Below are 19280 nucleotides of genomic sequence, written 5' to 3'. Positions count from 1 at the left end.
GCGTGAAGCTTGGTTTTAATGTGCAAATACATTTGCAGTTTTAGTGTTAAATGGTCTACTACAATATATTGAACCACAAACATGCATACATTGAAATTTGATGACAAAGTTTGTGATGAGTGACAGGTTGTTTCTTCATGCAAAATATTTCATGCTTTATTTTAGGGGTTTAGTGAAGGTGGGTCATTTCTTACCTTAAGGACAAGGGAAGTATACCGAATGTTAAGACTACACAAGGGTTAACTGGGTCTTTACAGCGGGACTTGAATTTCAGTAGGCTACTGGTAGGAAGTAATTTCACTCATGATGCAGCAGGTTAGGAACAGAAATCAGAGATATTGCTGATCTTTCAGTCACAATATATCAGAAGGAAGTGACCAGTGCGCCAGGGATTTTCATGGGATTTAAGATGGCCATTGCAGACCATGGTTGTTGTTCTTACTTAACAATTTCTTTGTGGATCCTAATGTACACTTGGAGGCATTGTCCTGCTGGACAATCTACCTACTAAGACTTAGATTCCGAGCAGAGGCAACCAGATTTTCTGCCATTGTTGAATAGTGCCCCTGGACCACTAGCAGCAAAACATCAATGACCCACTTCCATATTTGACAGTAGGTATAATGTGATTCTCCATGTATGCATTCCATTTTGCCGCCAAAAATGTTGATGGTGTGTATAGTTAAAACGTTCAATTTTGGACTCATCTGAGCATAGCACTCTCTTCCAGACATAATTCCAACGAGGTTTGGCAAACTTAAGATGCTTCATTTTGTTTATTGTTCTCAGGGCTGTCTTTGTGTCACCCTTCCAAAGAGTTTGCTGGTATGGCAGTGCAATTTTTTGTTTTTTTACTCTTTTTTTTTTTTTGCCCAAGACACAAGCAATCTCTGCAATTCTTAACATTACATTACATTACATTACAAGGCATTTAGCAGACGCTCTTATCCAGGGCGACGTACAATGAAGGGTAGATCCAACGCAGGAACAAGTGTGAAGAGGACCCGATTCCTAGCGTGACCATACAGATACAATCGGAACCCTTGAAGAATACATCAACTTACAAACTAGCATACCACGGTTGGCAGCAAGAATACCCTGAGTACAATAATACAATAGCTAATACAAAACACAACAATATCTATATATAACTATATAAGTGCCATTAAACTGTGATCTGGAATTCTTCCATCACCATCTTCCTTACTATCCATGGGAGTAATATGCACTTGCATCCTCTTCTTGGCAAGTCTGCTACCATTTCATATATTTTAAGCCTTTTTTATTGCCCTTACGAAGCTAAGTGGTATGTTTAACCGTTTATGTATTTTATTACCCATTCCCTGACTTGTGATGGTCAATTACTACCTGTGTCTTCTGAATTAACCGTTCTTTGGCTTTTCTCATGCAGATGATTGACATTTGATGATTGTGCATGCTTGTTACCTCATTTTCTATACTCTAGTGAAACTGTTTACTATTTTTTACAAGTGGTTATACCCAGAACACACTATTTCAAAACTTTTAACATGGATATCTGTCAGGGCTCAGAACAAAGGAACCAATCACGAACAGGGAGGTATCTGATGTCTTTAAGATCACAGTAGGTCTGGCAGGCAATGGTCAGACATGAGGAATATCACAGGTAACCCAGTTGTGTTGATGAACACAGGCGAGGGTTCGAAACCAGGGCTACCAGACACAGCAGAGATAATCAGGTAATCAGAATCACAAGCAAGAGGTCATAAAGGGCAGGCAGTCAGATCTGGCCGAGGTACAAGACAAAATCTGAAAGGCAATCAAGAAAAAGTAAAAAAAACCAACAGAAAATAGCAGTTCAAAGACAGACAGAAGGGTAATCCAGAAGACAGTGGTTGGGTTAAATGAAGGTCGTTACACAGGTAAGTCAGACCGAAAAAACACTGGAAGGAATGGCGGAACAGAACTACGGAAAGCAAAGTGGAATAAAAAATATGAGAATGTAGGGGACTAAAAAAACAAGTCGGTGAGGACACAAGATGAAACTGGGGGTGTGCTTGTGGCAGATGGCGTGGAGGGGAATGTCCCTGGAGGACAACCAGACCCTTTGTCCCACAGTGTAACGAGGAGCGGGACGATGGCGGCGGTCTGCAAACTTCTTCATCTCTTTTTCCAGGCTCAATGTGCGCGCCGGACTAAGAGTCGGGCGGCCAGAACCTCCATTTCCTTCTCTTCTTCCGAGAAGAGTGGTGGCTGGTACCCCAGACACCAGGTAAAGGGAAACAATCCTGTGGAGGAGACAGGGAGCGAGTTATGAGTGTATTCAATCCACGGAATACAGTTGACCCTGGAGGCAGGAGACTTTTCCACCAGGCAGCACAGTGTCTTTTCAAGTTACTGGTTCATGCATTCAGTCTACCCGTTGGTCTGAGGATGAAACTGGGCCTTGGCTCCGATGAGTGAGCAGAACGCCTCCCAGAAACGGCTGGAGAATTGGGGACCTCGGTCAGTTGTGACCTCCAGGTGGAGGCCGTGGAGGCGGAAGACGTGGAGGAACAGTAGTTCTGCGTTTTCTTTAGATGAGGGTAGTTTCGGGAGAGTGACAAAGTGAACAAACTTAGAAAAGCAATCCACAATGGTAAGAACCGCCGACATTGCCTTGGAAACTGGAAGCCCAGTGACAAAATGTAGGGCTACATGGGACCAGGGATGGTGAGGGATGGACAGTGACTGGAGTAGATCCTGGGGTCACTGATTACTGGACTCAGGGTAGTTTTGAATAAAGCAGCGGTAGAAATAGTCAAAGCCCAGGAACCTCTGAAGCTCCTTGCGGTTAGCAGGTGATAGCCAATCAGCAATAGCCCTTGTTTTTTCCGGATCCATTTCTAAGCGCCCTTGGGAGACCACAAAGCCGAGGAACTGGACCATGGTATGGTGGAACTCACACTTCTTCACCTTGATGAATCTCCAGCAGGCATTGGCAAATATGCTGTACATATTCTTCCAGGGAGGTTGAGAAAATAACAATGTCACCCAGGTAGATGGACACAAACTTTTAAATCATGTCTCTGGGCATGTCGTTTATCAGGTTCTGGAATTTAGCCGGGGCGTTAGTGAGCTTGCACGGCTTCATCAGATGCTTGCAGTGGCCGCTAAAGGCTGTCTTCCACTCACTTATACACACCAGATGATAGGCATTGCGTAAGTCCAACTTGGTAAAAAACTTGCCGTTTAGGAGGGAGGATAAGACCGGCAGCCAGGGACTCTCTGACGTACTTCTCCATGGCTTGCGTCTTGGGTGCCGACAGGGAAAACAGACAACATCTGGGGGATGTGGTTCCAGGAAGCAGGTTGATGGAGCAGTCGTAAGACCGGTGTGGTGGTAGGGAGCAGGCTCAGGACTGGCTAAGTCCCATTCTTATTTTTTATTGGATGTTGAGTTTATGTAAACAATAAAATAAAATGCTTCAAAGAAAAATAATGCATCTTGAAATGCCACCTCGTTAGTGTTTTTTGGTCATTCTGTTCTGAGTGGCAAAGTGATCTAGTTGGGCGACACCTTTCCCCAGTGCTATGGTAGAATGCACTTTGAGACATGAAGTGTTTTGGTAGTCTTAGTGCATAATGTGTATAATATTAACTGTTGTGCCTAGTTGCATGTTGGTAAAGAGAACTGTGTTAAGAATTTTGAAAAATTATACTCAGTATTGAGACATGAGTAAAACCAATTGTAAAAATTAGATTTTATCTATAATAATTGTTAGGAGTGCTAATAATTTTGGCACCTGTGCTTTTCAGAAACAATTACTAAGTTTACTAAACAAAAAACAGTTAAGTAAATGTATTGAAATAAAGGTATATCGTTTTCCAGTATCTTTCAACATAAAATATAGATAATTATCCATGTTGTATATTATACTGCATGCACTCCATTTTTATTATTAAGGGTGCCAATAATTTTGGAGCCCACTGTATATGATTTGAACTCAACATGCCTACCTGACATGAAGAGTAACAATCTAACCTCTAAAACAGGAAGAAACATTACCAATTTTAATTATTTTAGGAATATCCTATTTATCTATGTCTTAGTTTGCCAATTTTATTAACCTTTATGTGGCATTTTTACTAATGCCATAACATGCAACCTGTAATTACGAATTCCATACTTGCCTGCTGTTAACCTTTACCAGACGCATTTACCCTTGCCATAGCATGTCAACTCTTAATCCTTACAATTCCTTCCTTCCATGTCTGCATACAGATTATTGTAACTGCACTTTAGTGTACACTCGGTGTATTTTTTTTTTTTTTACATGTGTTTGTTTGTTTTTTCCTGGAGTAGCCCCAGCCTAGACATTTGGAGGTATTGCTTAACTTTAAACTCTAAGGAATTAACAATTATGAAAGAGGAAATCACAGCCAGAGTGTTACAGAGTATTACAGTTTTACATTAGATTGCAGTCATGAAAGCTTTCATTATTTTAGACGGCCAGGATTTTTCCATGTCCCCTCGTAAATAGTAAAGGTTGCCAGTATCGTGTGATTATTCAGCAGGTGCCATGTCTGCAGCAACAACATAATGCATTCTCCCCCTCTAATCGCTCCGACCAGGAGGGGGATCAGCACTCCGCTTGAGACGCACTGTAGCGCGAGCCGAGACGCGAGAGAGAAAAAAAACAAGAGAGAGCCTCGGTTCTGGAGACTCGCTGCAGACTCCGGATCCAGCCGTAAGAGAGGAATCCAGGAGTCCACATCTTGCCGGAGTCCCTAGGATTTTAATCATGCCTCTCTGTCTGTGTGTGAGTGCAGGCAGGCTGACAATGATTTCCTCAGTGATTACGTACAGAGCGAGTCCCTGCGGGTTAGGGGCCCCCTCTGGAGTCATCCTGATGGCTTTGGGGGCCTTGCTTCCATTTTCTATTATTATGTGGACTACCGGAGCGACAGCGCAGTCCAAGACCTTGCAGGTTTGTGATGAGGAGGGAGCACACATCTTCTCTCTGCTTCTTTTACCAATTTAAACGTAGACTTAGATCACATTACAGATACATATCCAGAACTAGATAACGGGAATTAGAAAAAGGAGATCCTAATTTTAGTTTCGTATGCAAGAAAAAAGTATTTTTTTTTCTTTTTAAGTTTTGTTGCATTTTACTCTCCCTTACACAGCAGGCGTTTGCTGATGTCTTTCCAACGCGATAGCAGTTAAGCTCAAACAGTAAAAGCAGTAATCCTGTTTTTGTTTTTTCTTTTTCTTTTTGTTTTAAAGCGCGTCACTAAATGTTTGTACGCGAACGTTTATTATCGGAAGGATGGGAACGTGTGCGACGGAATTACCAATATTTTGACACTTTTCCTGATACTGCAATTGCATTAAATAGGCAGCTTGGATTTAAAACGTATTAGGCTACCTCCCTCCGTGTAATTATCCCAGAATTGCTATCGTCATCCAGATCTTATTTTTACATACATGTTTTTTACATCTTGAGAGAGCATCCGCTACAGTGGTCTGTGCAAATAAATCGGGATTGCATAGGATATCCGCTATATATAGCATTCATTTGATCAGTCAGAAACTGAGCAACTTCGGCTGTTTTCTTTAGGATGTCTCGCCGCAAGCAAGCTAAACCAAGATCTCTGAAAGGTAAGTACAATGTTGGCTGTATCTATGGCTAGCTACAACTCGTGAGTGATTCTTAAGGTGGAACCCAACCGCGTTCAGCAATTTACCATTAACATAAACTGTATTTTACTGCAATACCTGCGCATCCTACGGTAGGCTGGCTTGTGTAAAACGGAAAGTAACCTACTTATGGGAAAGTTTTTATTCTCTTTTTCTAAACCGAGAAAATATATATTTTTGCACGAGACGTCTTTCACCCTTAATATGGATTGTCAAATTGACGGGACATGGATTTCGCAAATAGTCTACGGGTCTTTCCGTAAGACTGTTGTTAGCTTACTTTGCCATTTTTGTGCTCGGATGTCAGAAGATCAGGGAAACCGAACTGGCACATTTCTTGGCACATGTCAAATGGCCAGAAGCCATTGTGAAGCAAATATAACCTAAGTGCCTCGATGTCAAACTACATGTAGTAACTACTATAATTTGAATGCGCTTCCATAGGCATACTTCTCTGTGGCGTGTTGGATCAGTTGTTAATGATGTTGAAAAGCCGAGTCTGATGGAATGTAAGTTTGTAGTGTGTAGTCACGTGACCTCCGCTTGCGCGACTGGAGCGCTGCGGAGGCAGTCTGGCTGGGGAAGGATAGACTTTCGGAAAGGGACAGGAAAATGAGGTGGGAGGGGTGAGGGGAAACAGAAAGTACGAATGATTTCGTAACCTGTTTTGTGAATAAACCACAAACGTTGTGGCGTTTTCGTTTTCAAATGACCTACCTGACGGCCACCGGACGGGTCAATTACTTTTTAGTAGCAGTAGCCCACACACTACAAATAATTTGTCATTAAAAATCCTAGCTATTTCCCTTGTGAAAAATGTCAAATATTTATCTATGCTAAGGTGTGAGTGAGCATCACAGGCAAATACTATTTATTTACCTAATATGACAACATTTCCCCAAAGGGAACCCCATTTCAAGGGGCATTACTTCTAAAATATATATTTTTGTGCTTTTGTTATAGGGAGCCATGAAATATTTTGAGAAGATGATGGTCTCAATATGAACTATAATCTGGGCTCTTTGAGTAAAAGCTGACAGCGGTCAGGTGAAAATTCAGATGTGTTTATTTCAGGGAAGGACACCTCATCTACTGTACATATGCATTTGAGTGGATGAGTGGACCAAGTTAGGAATCCAGCGAAACACGTGTGCGCTCATACACTCAAACGCACGCACAGACACACACACACACACACACACGCACGGGCACTTAAGTACACTGTGCACACCATACAGCATGCAATTACACAGAGATATATGCACACTCCTTCCAGCACACTCATATCTGTACACATACACGCACACATACACACACACACACAACCGTGCACACACATTTTTCAGTGGGGAGGCTGCCGATCTTCAGGGTTGAGCCCCAGTTCATCTGGCAGGCATTGTATTTTGCACAGCGAATAATTGTTCACAATTTCACAGGCTCAGCTAGAGGTCTGGGGACTTTCTTTTCTCCTCCTCCTCTTCTTCTTGGAAGCCTTTGCCTCAAAGGAAGATAATAAGGTGTGCTGTGTGTTCTTACTGCCACCATTTTAATTCAATAGCTGCCCGCTAGTAAAACGCTATTGAAAGGGAAGTGTGTGAGTTCAGTCACCTAACTAAACCACTTTGCCTATATATACGGTGGCCTGCACAATTCTTGGCACCCTTGATAAATATGCACAGGAAGTAAATTAAACAGTAATACAGTTATTGACAAAAGCTTTATTTTCCAAGTAGTGCACTTTGTCAGACCACATGTTTTTCATGGGATTTAAGTCTGGAGACTAAGATGGCCATTACATGGTTTTTACGTAACCATTTCTGCGTGTATTTTGATTCATTTGTGATGCATTTTGATGACGTGCTTCTCCTTGTATATGCATTCCATTTTGCCACCAAAAATGTTGAAGTCATAATTCCAGTGAGGTTTGGCAAGCTCAAGATGCTTGGTTTTGTTTTTGGTGCTCAGTAAGGGTTGTCTTTGTGCCACCCTTCCAAAGAGTTCGCTGATATAGATTTTTTTTTTTTTTTGACTTTTTGACCCCAAGATGCAGCCTATCTCTGCAATTCTTAAACTGCGATCCTTGGGCTACTTATGGCTTCCCTCACCATCTTCCTTACCGTCCTTGGGGATAATACGCACTTGCATCTGCTTCCTAGCGAGTTTGCAACCATTCCATATATTTTATACCTTTTTATTAGTGTCAGTAAGTGGTATGTTTAACTGTTTATCTATTTTTGTACCCATTACTTTGTTGTGATGGTCAATTACCATCTGAGTCTTGACAGTTCTTTGGCTTCTCCTTTTTCCTATGCTGATGGTTGACAAAGGGATTTTGCATGCTTGTTAACTCAACTACATTTTTATACAGAAACAGGAAGTGATAGAATGACACAATATAGTGAATTTAGACTGAGATTAACTAAATTAAAGTAAAATTGTATTGCCAATTTCCATTTCTTTGATTTTAGCGAAAATAATTGTTAGGGGTGCCAATAATTTTGGCACCTGTGGTTTTCAGAAAAAATTAGACTACAAAATAAAAAACATTGAAACATGAGAGTAAATGTATTGAAATAAAAGTATATCGTTTTCCCGTATGTTTGAACATACAATGTAGATCATTGTCCATGTTGTTTATTATATGCAGGCTTTTTGCACAGTTTTTACTAAGGGTGGCAATAATTCTGGAGCCCACTTTACCTGTTTGTACTTTAACAGAAAAAAAATTGAGCTGTTTTTAAACGTCCATGTTTAGAAAATAAATTAACGATGTAAAATCACAGGGTATGGTGGAACAGCTATTGTTCCAAAAACCTGCTGACACATTCCGTGCGTTGACATGTGACATCTTACCTCGTCTGACTCGATGGTCACATAAAGTGGATGAGATGCCACCTCTCTCTTTGAGAGCCTATTCAGAGCCTGTTCTTTACAAGACAATGTGACTGTTTTATCAGTTAACAATGCTCTATTTCTCTGTGGCTTGTGGAAATAACAATGAAAAATATTGAAATGAAAAATGTACTTACCAAAATGAAAATTATCTGTTAATATAACGTTATTTCATAGAAAAATTGAAGTGACGTTGTGTGACAAAAGTAGTAGAGTAGTAGAGCTTGGTTTATTTTCAACCATGAAGACCCTGTAATCTGATATTTACATAGATAACATGCTTGTAAGAAAGAAATCCAAGCTCGAATACTTACTGTATAATAGATTTGACTGTGCCTTCTGGTGTTTTCTTAATAGTGTATTTATCTTGTCTGTAGCCATTTCATATACACAGTGTAGTGCAGATCGTGCTTATTCTATGACAGTATTTTGTATGGGTTTTCCCCGTATAAGTGATGAGTTAATCTTCACACTTGTGGCTATGTGAAAATTAGTTATTGATATGTTAACTGATCTATATTATGTAAAAAAAAAATGAAGAGAAGGCTATTGATCAGACATGGATGAAATACGGTGTTTGACTAATATTTGTATTTAAAATAAATATTGTAGATAAAATGTTCATTGTTGTAATAAATTGAAGGTCACTTAAAAATGTCTGCAGTTGTAGTTGTAAAATGCATTCAGTTCACTATCCTCTATCACTATGAAATGGCTCATTCCAAATAATATTTGCCCATTTAAACAGTATATTCACAGACTTACAGACTGTAGTTTTGGGTTAAAATATTTACAGACCAGAAAGAAATATTGCAGACGAGCTGCAAGACAAGCCGTTGAATTATGCAACCTCCTTGTGTTGCAGCGAGCGATCGCAGTCATCCATTACTGCCGGGGAAATATGTTTGGTCGCCAGACGTTTGTACTGTACGTGGGGGTGCATCTGTCACAAGCAGTGTCACAGGGTTTGACGTTTTGGAGGAAAAGGGAGCAGGGTGTTGTACACGGAGGACGGGGTCACCAGGGAGGGGCTGGATCTCAGGGGAATAGAGAGGGGGGGTAGGAGGTGATGAAAGCACCGTCCCTGGGATCTGTCCTCTTCCGGCTGGTTCCATGGAAGAGTCAGAGGCTACGCTTTAGGTTCCATCGCTGAAAAAGGGAAAGTTCAATGGGTTCCTGTTCCCATTCAGTACGCAGACCCCCGCTTATGGTACAGTGACTGCCTGGGGGGAATTTCTGTCGTTGTATTTGTCAATGCATCATATACGCAAAAGGTTGCATTCTGTAAGGTGACATTTAGACAACTTTGGATTCATGCATTTGTGCATGCCTTTCGTGTGTGTGTGTGTGTGTGTGTGTGTATAAATATATTGGCTTTGTTTTGTCAATTTCTGCATTAAGAATACTGTATTAAAGTGCCGTTGGAAAAAAGCAAAGCAAACAAATAATGTAATTGTAATTTGCTGAGGTTGTTTTGCTGACAACCTGAAGAAAGGGAAAAAAGTGTAAATATTTAATAACTGTCATTTCTTTATTCAAGCTGTTCGCAAGTTATAAACGTGAATGCTCACTTTCTGGGAACTATAACCATGTTTGTATTTTTCACATTAGATTAGTTATTTTTAATTACTCTACTGAATATTGTGGAAAGCAACCAGATTTACTGCAAGAATTTGTCCATCATTTTCTGTTAAAGCATATGAAGGCTATAATGGATTGAAACATTTCATGCATTGTGGTCCCAGAGTTCCACCTGATGTAGTCGTGCCATTATGTTTTAATGTGATTTTCTGAATTTGAATGGGCACAGTTGGGTGTGTATTATAAAGCACAATGGCTGTAAGTAAGCTGCAGGGGTCAAATATGAACAATATGAACCACTCCTACTAACTTCTGCTGACTTTTAGTGTGGGTGTGTCTCAGGAAGGTGGTCGAGCATAACTGTCTGTCACCACCTGACAACTGTTAGAAATGACACTGCCCCCTGCTGGCTAAGGGACATGTACCATAGGTGGATTGGATTGACTCTTCTGTGTGTGCAGTACACCGTATGGTGAATGTTGCACAGTGAATATTTGGCTATGTTAAATTAATACATTTTAGGTTTATGATATCCAGGTCATGCAATACAAAACTTGGAATTACCAAAATGGCTACTTCAAGAATATGCGATATTGGGTTTTTGATTTTCATTTATTATTATTATTATTATTATTATTATTATTATTATTATTATTATTATTATTATTGTTGTTACAAATAGTAACACTTTGGCTGGTTGTTTGGCTTGGCTTGCATTATCAAATTAAATTTTTGCATTTATTTTTAGAAAAGAAAAGCTTTTCTTGTCAGCTGAGACAGAAACACAATTGATTTGTCGTATTATGCAAGATTTATATTGGTATACAGCAGGTAGATACATAACATTCTTTCAGTAGTGTGCTGTAGTATTCTGCTGATATGGCTACTGTGAGCAATATCTGCTTTGATTGCCTTTTTCAGAGAGATATATACGTATATATTTTCTGCAAATATGTTTATGAAAAAATGGCTAAATAACATGCAGAAACAGATTCCCTCTGATTACTAATACAGGCTGGTTAAGGCAGTTTTTTTCTTGAGACCCATTATCTCTTGGTCATACATAAATCATAAAGATTCATCAATCAATATTCTGAAGTTGCCAAAATTGCTCTTGGTAGATTACAAAATACATAGTTCAGGGTCTCTCTTCACGCCATTGCATTTTCAGAGCTCAAGATTACCGTTTTGCTAATGTCAAAGCTTTTAGTTGTGTCCCTCTCTGTCTTAAGATAAACAACCCCAAAAATATAATTGTACAGGAGCCTTAACAAGCCCCTTTAAAGTGCCAGCATGGGACCTCCTCTCGTGCGGGAGGGAAAGATACTCGCTGCATCCCTAGGATGAGTTTCTGTTCCGTCGTAACAGTGCAATAGCAGTAACGATGGTACAGGCAGGAGAAACAGGCTTTGCATCAAGCAGTGGACAGATGGGGTTGAAAAGCAGCTACCATACTGACCGCGTCTGCTCAGTACAGATGAAGAAAACATAAACCGAGCTCCATTACACGAACAATGAGCATAACATACCGATGCCATTTTACAACTGCGATGCTAAGGGCTCAACTTTTGCTAAACAACAAAATCGGTAAATTGACATATATCCTCTGCTCATGCGTGGCAGTTAGGCGGTTGATGTCCTGATAATTTTAATGCTTGACTGTTGTTGTCAGGCCTGTGTTGAGGACATATTTTTTATGAGTGTATTTTCAAAATAAGACCAACCAGCTGAGACCTGTGTGTATGATAACAAGCAGCTCCATCACAATTTGCATATTGTCTCTCAGCAATACTACAGAAATTAATTAATGTATGGCATTGATCCAACTCCTGCAGGTAAGATTTGTTACACTTACACGGAGGCTGATATTTACTCTTCTCGTCGGTCAGAATACTCCGGAATACTGCGAGTATGAAATCCCAGAAAGAGCACTACAAATTACAAATGAATCCAGGTCTGAAATGTGACACACTGATCTGTGAGTGAGGAATACGAACTCAGGGTAAATGATTCAATGTTAACATACATCATAAATAACCACGAGGAGCGGGTATTGCTTCTTTGTTGCTTGTGCTATTTTTCTGCAATCTCTGGGCACATGCTGTCCTGCCAAATGAGTGAAAACGGGTTGTTAAAAGGTGAAGCTAGATTGAATCGGCACATCCGACCGGTGACCTAGCCTGTGTGCTTGTCCAGACCGGTGCATGTTCAGGGTATTTGCTTCTGGTCTGGAGTCAGTTTTATGTGGACTGAAAATGCGGTAAACATGCAGTACTGTAGTCGATGCGAAAACACAATGGCATCTATTTCTAGTTTACACATACAGTGTGTGACAGGATTGGATGCAAAGCCCATAATACTGTAAGACAGTGTTTTGTAAATATTGGTGGGGGGCATTTGGAAGTACATTAATCAAGGATGTACAGAGAAAGAGCTGCACAGGTGTACCTTTTTTGATGAATCACCACATCAGACACCTTTTAGGTTTAAATATTTCCTCTGCAGTCCATGTGATAATTGTCCTCTTGCAAACATTTCCTGTATATACAACGCATTTAAGGCCATGTTGATATTATAAGAGAATGCTGAAATTACAAGGCTTCTGATGTGTTGCAGTTCAGTCAATGAGCTATTCTTTAGTGTTGTGGTGTTTTGTAAAAGCATTTCTTCCCTTTCTTATGTAGCACATTTCCCCAAAGTTACTTTGCCTCCCTTGTTTAATAAGCAAGACGGTGTACCTTTTGTTACATCTGTTGTTTTTAGTTTTTTGTCTATTTTTTGATACTTATTAGTATAGCGCTTTGCAGAGCTGAAGCAAAGTGCATATGCTTCAAAGAAGTGAGTGGGGAATAAAAAGAAACTGTGTATTTACAAATTTTGACAGAGTAGCAAGAGGCAGAATGCAGGGCTCTAGTCCCCGCTTTCCCATGCTTGTTTGCAGGATCAGCTAACGTGCTTTATTTTGTTTTGATGCAGATGCTTTTGTTGTGTTTCTCTCTTGCCTCCGAGTATCACCTGCGCTCTCTCCTCTGCATAAACCTAGAGCGGGCAAGTTGCGTTTTATGTTTCCGCTGTCAATCAAGAGATGACTTTTTAACATTTATGGAGGTTGTTTATACGGCAAAACAGTAATGTTATATTCCTCAGATGCTTCTGTTATACTGGAATCGACAATTAAAATTCAAGGCCAGTTTGTTTTTGTTTTTTTTCCCTCCGCGCTTTTATCATACTAGAGTGTGTAAGCCCTAATGATGAATACTGAGCTTAGGAGAAGTCACATTCGCTGTGGAGTCCTGTGGAGAGAATTGAAACAATGTGAAAGAATAAAGGGTCTTTTTAAAGGCCCAGAATTCAAACAGAAGCAAGATATTAAAGTGGTTTTAGAGGCAAAACTTTAATAAGTGCACTAACAAATTCTGCCTGTCACTCTTATAATGTGAAAGTTCCTTTCTACGATCGTGTGTATTTTTATGTCTGAAGTCCTTATTTTACCTCCCCATACCAATTTTAGGTTGATCCATAAAGGGTAGTTATTAACCCCCCTCTCCAAATCTTAAACTTCAGATCTAAATCGCATGCTTTTCATGCTGTCTTAAGTTCAAAAGTAAACCGGCAGCTCTGCAGTATTTCACAAACTTTGGTTTTGAACATTTTTGTGTGTGTGTATGTGTGTGCATGTGTGTGTGCGTGTGTGTCCTCCATTCACAAGACAAACTGTCTAGTAAGAAGTATAAATAAGTATATGCTGCATAACATAGGTTATAGGAATGTACCAATATTACTACTTACTTCTTGTACAAAAGGCTTTTCCTTTATGTCCTGGGACGGGTTGGCTGTATAATGCAATGCCATTAACATGGAGGAAAAAACAGAAGTGTGGTTTTGGCTGTACAACAAGCTACGGCTAGATTAAATTGACTCCTCAGCTCAGTTGATTTAATTTAATTAAAGTTAGATTGACACGGTGATGGCGTTGCCAGAGTTGGCTTGAAAATTGCTTAGCCTAAAATTTTGCAGGGGAAAATTAGTTTTAATCAGCATGCATGCCGAAGAAAGGGCTGAACTCCAGGATGAAGTCCTTTCGTATGCAATTTTGTGCTCTACTACAGTTTAAAGGAAAAGAGTAGTGGAGGTGAGTGACTGTATGACGGCGCACTCTCTATAACAGAAGGGTTATTCACAGTAAATGTCTGTAATTATCGGATCATTGAAATCTTTAACAGGATGATAAGAGGGGTTATTCAGTGGCAGACTCTTTCATTCGAACAATATCTGTTCATTTGAATTTTGTCCGTGTGTGTGTGTGTACGTGTATGTGTATGTGTATGTTTGTGTACGTGAATGGCTGGACACCAGAAAGCTGAAGTGAGGCCAGGTTGCTCACACTGTATGCAGGCATACAGTAACAGCTGAGATGGCTGCGTTATAGTCGCCTCATTTGATAGTATTTCAAATGCTACTTCATATCCATTCAGGGCAGTTGTACTGAATGTTGCCATCCCTTTTTAAAACTATAGTCACAGAAACTGATGCTCCGTGCTTGGTGTTGTTACCTATGTTAGCTTTCACTGTTTTATCAAAGTTTTCACTCTGTTTATCTGCCAATTTTATCTCTCTCACTCTAAAATCTGTGCTGGTCCTTGAGGCATGCCTCTTGGCAAGGAAACCTTAGCCAATCAGGGGATTGCGCATATTGTCCAATCGTTGGTTTGCATGTTGAATTGGTGTAGCTCCTCAACTTCAGGAAAAATTTGCTTTCATGTTTGTTGTGAAATATTATCCTATTTTAGTGGTGTAAATACGGATGTTTATTTACCGCAAGCATATTTGTTATCTGATTTTTTTGGTTTGATATATTGTAATTCTGGACTGTTTATGTGCAATTCTGCCTCATTGGGAGGGTAGGGCATCCACACAGAGTTCTTGCTGGCAAAAATTGTCAGTGGGTACTGAACCAAGCAATTATTTATTATTTCACAAGAAGGCGTCACATGTTCATTTAATGATCTAAAGAGAGAGAGTTTTGACACCTTAGCCTGTGGCTTGTAGCTTACTGATAATACAACCTCCTACCCATGTGAATTAAATGCAGCTCTAATTGCTTAAGATATGCAATTTTCTGCCTTTTGAAATGGTCGGTTTGCATTGGCAGCCATTGAGGAGAGTTCCTACAGGGGGCCCTGTCTAGTGCTGGTTCTCTTAGCTTTTCTAAAAAAGTATGAACCTTCATACAACGGGCAGACTTCAGGGTACATTTCAGCTGCAGGGGTGGGACTACAAGCTGCAGATTCCGTGGTGAGATCCTAATTTCACATGCGCTAGGTGGGAGTGTTTTTTTTCTTTTGTTCCCTACCTGCTGCTGAAATCCATTTAGCTCTCTGCACGTGAATCTTGAGAGAAGTTTATTGTTTAAAAGAAAATTGATACATTTTAAGGGTGCTGTTTTTTTTCTGTGTGTGGCAGCCCAATGTAGCAAAAGAAACAGAATAGTTTGCTGTGTTTTGGAAACTGATATGAGTACATTTTTATTAAGTATATTTGCCCTTAAATAGTGGAATGAAATATTCATACATAATATATTTATTATATGTTGTTATTTTTCTATTTTATTGTATTTTCTATTTTACTTTTTAATTTTGGACATTGCATTGTAAGGGCCAGTTAACCTAATGTACACTGACTGTGCACTTTATTAGGTATTTCTTTTTTACTTAATTGGTCTTCTGCTGCTGTAGCCAATCCACAGATTTGGATGAGTTGTGTGTTCAGACCTGCTCTTCTGCATACCACTTTTGTCAGCTTTGACCAGTCTGATCCCTCCCCCTTCTCTTAACAAGGCATTTCTGCCTGCAAACTGCTACTGCTACTTCTGGACGTTTTTATTTTTTCACACCATTATCTGCTGTTGAGCATAGAAATTGCAGGAGAGCAGCCATTTCTGAGATACTTCAACCACCCAGTCTGGTGCCAACAATCACTCCACAGTCAAAGTCACTTAGATCACATTTCTACTCCATTCTGACATTTGGTCTGCTAAACAGCTGAACCTCTTGACCACATCTGCATGCTTTTATGCATTTAGTTGCTGCCACATGATTGGCTGATTAAATATTTGCATAACAATCTGGTGTACAGGTCTACCTAATAAAGTGCTCACTGAATATATATTTCCAACTGGTAAACTGGTCATGTTTAGGGAAAATCAGAATGCCATAAGTCATAGAGAGATGCCATGCTTGTTTCTGCCTGTTTATTTGACCAAGAAATGACCCAGGAGGCACATTTGCAATCATCAGTTATCAAAAGAGGCATGTGTGTACAATTAGAACCCTAAACCACAAACACCCCACCTCTCAAATGCACTCACACATATGCACATGCACGCACACACACGCACACACACATGCCCAAGAAAGCACATGCATTCTTCTTCGAATTTGCTTGCTATAGTCAACAACCATGTGAGGCATGTGAAGGGACCAAAATATCCTGGTCCTATATCCCATATTTCTGTAATATACTGAATTAAATTATAGCCTATAGCGCTTCTATTCCTTACAATTCAATAACGTTATGTTGTTATGTAACATGGATTGCTTGCATCTCTGACGCTATTTCTAGTCGTTACAAGCAATTGAAAAAGGTCACAATGTGTCATGATGCAGCCTACAGTGTTTATTTGCAGCATGTAACGGAGTGAAATGATGTTCCCAGTCCAGGAAGGTTTCTGTGCATACAGCTGTTGTGTGGGAGTCTTGTGGAGATGAGCATCCTCTGGCTGTTTGGAGGTGGTTGTGTTCACCACGCTTATGAAGACTGAGAGGCTGTGTTTCTGATGTGTAGGACAGGAAAATTGTGATTTTTGCTTTACCTGGGTTTATTTACACCTCCGCCCCCTTCCACAAATTGGTCCACAGAATCCTCAATTAATGTGGGGATTTTGTTGTTTTCTGAAACTAATTAACAAGCGGCCACTGCAGTGCCTTTGAAGACTGCATGTGCCAAACAAACAAGTGTCAAACAAATCTGTCCTTCACTGAGAGCCAGAGTTTCTAAGTACAACACAATTACTGTGCGATGCTGTCAAAGTATAAAGGTGTGGACAATTTGTGAATTAGAGAAGGTGTTACATTTCTTTTTCATTACCATAATGATAAATGTTTAGTTTACTTTGCCACCACCTCCGATTCCATTGAGTGGGGGACCATTACTTGATGCCTGACATAATTTCAATACAGAAGTTAAGATTTAATGGACAAACAGTAGACTAACTTGAAGTAGTGAGCTAAAATGGCATCACTGTTCTGAAAAAAGAGCTAGAAAAACAGCTAGAAAAAGAACATCTGCCAAACTTGTAGTTTACTTCACAGCTCACGTCATTACCTTAGCAGACGGTCATATCAACAGCAGCTTATAATGTATGTAAGTCTCTCTGCATTCTCCAATTAATTCTGCATTTGCCAATTTCAGCTTATTAATATGATAAATGCAGTTTGAACAACATTCCCAGACCAGCATGTACACAGGGAAGAAAAACACCTGGGATATATATCATAAAGCAGGATTACTGAGTTAGCTGGTTAAGTTCACTGAGTAAATCTTGGAACAGCTGTTTTAACTTAAGTCCACGTTCCAATTTAGCTAGCTCCATAATTATGTTTTGTGATATAACCTCCACTGCACGTTAACTAACATTATGGTAACCAGGAACCAAAAGACATGACAATTATGAATAGCTACATACCCACAATATATTGATAGTAGTTTGCATTAAAGGATACTGTTTTGGTGTGGCACTATGCATGTTATCAGTGGTTTTAGCAAAGCTGGAGCAATCCACTGAGGCTGTTGCATCAGATAAGATGGTTACTTGCTTACTTTGCGAAAGCCCAATAATAAAATGAAAACTAAAATATAAGTTATCTAATGAATACAAGTAGTAGCTAAGATTGTTGGCTAGTTAGCTAGCTATCTAAATGACTGGATAAGCATGGAGCTGTATAAGTCTAGGTATAGCCTAAATATGAAGATAAAGCCAAGCAATGCAAGCAAAACAGTTTAGCTAACCCACAGGGTGCTGGGTTAAATTCTCACACATTCTCTAATCAGATAAGCAATGTTGGGCTGCCACAAACTATGGAAAGAAGCTTTATCATAGCTAACAAGAATGCGGCCACACGCCTTGACCGACTGCAGCTCGGAGAATGACATTGTAGCCTTGCGGTTTGTGAACTTTCACGTCATTGGGCCAAAAAAAAAGAGCGGACGGACCAGGTTGGCTCACAGTCTTGTCATGGTGGCGTATGGGCATTCATTGTCAAATCATTGTGCTCAAGAATTTTTCCACCAATTGCAGTGCAATGCGAGTGTAACGTAGACTCACATGTTATTAACAGTTCAAAACAGTGTCCAGTGGTGGTGTGCAGTGAATCCATAGCATTGTTGTTCAAAGCTGGTAACCAATGGTGTTTATGATAAGCAGCTTAAAAAGGCATTTATGCCTTTTTAAAATATATATTTTGATGTTCATACACATTGGTCTTGAGATCTAATGGAGTCGTTCAGCACCCAGGAAGCAGAACACCCCCCCCCCCCACCCCCCCGCACTCCCCACTCCCCCTCCGCCCAACATTTCTGTTCTGTCTCCCTGAACATTCAGTGGCGTATGAATTCTTTTATTGTTTACCTCGTGTAAGGGTACTCCATCATGTCGGCATTTGGTTGTGAAAAGCCATCAGCGTGCCTACATTATGATGTCCTGTGACAAAATGATGGATTTCCTGGGGTACTTTTTATTCTTTTTCTTTTTTTTCTCTCTTTGTGCCGGCGAGACGCGGAGATGTGCGCGGGCGCGCGACGGACAGGGAGCCGACGTCGCTTCAGAAGAAAGATGATATACGATATGCGTGTTCGCGGCTATTGACATACGTGTTTAAACTGTCAGTGCTGCTCTGGGCAGCGCGGGGGCAGGACACAGGGGTGTATTGATATGTCAGGGCTCCAAATGTTCTTTATTTCCCCTCTCTCTCTTTCTCTCTCTTCTTTTTTATAAATACATGCAGACACCTGTCAACATTTTCTCTTCAAACGTCGTCCTAGAAGCGAGCTAATAAGCGGCGAGCCACGGCTTTGTAATTATAGC

The 19280-nt window shown here is 40.2% G+C and overlaps 1 protein-coding gene across 4 annotated transcripts in view; it reads left to right on the top strand.

The window, feature by feature from the left end:
* Positions 1 to 4821: 4821 nt before the first annotated feature.
* The window catches only part of LOC133127769 (zinc finger protein 521-like), a 171889-nt gene continuing 157430 nt past the window's right edge, over positions 4822 to 19280 (top strand). The window contains exons 1-2 of one of the 4 annotated variants that reach the window (XM_061240922.1): positions 4822 to 4949; positions 5586 to 5626. In XM_061240922.1, the coding sequence (XP_061096906.1) occupies positions 5587 to 5626 (40 nt within the window). In that variant the 5' untranslated portion in view covers positions 4822 to 4949; position 5586. Of the gene's footprint in view, positions 4950 to 5516; positions 5627 to 19280 lie in introns of those variants that run through there. The other 3 variants (XM_061240927.1, XM_061240923.1, XM_061240925.1) reach the window with 3 other exon arrangements.

The sequence above is a fragment of the Conger conger genome, chromosome 4, assembly GCF_963514075.1.
Source record: "Conger conger chromosome 4, fConCon1.1, whole genome shotgun sequence".
NCBI lineage: Eukaryota > Metazoa > Chordata > Actinopteri > Anguilliformes > Congridae > Conger > Conger conger.
The sequence above is the reverse complement of the archived record's forward strand: the minus strand, read 5'-3'. Positions and strand labels throughout refer to the sequence as shown.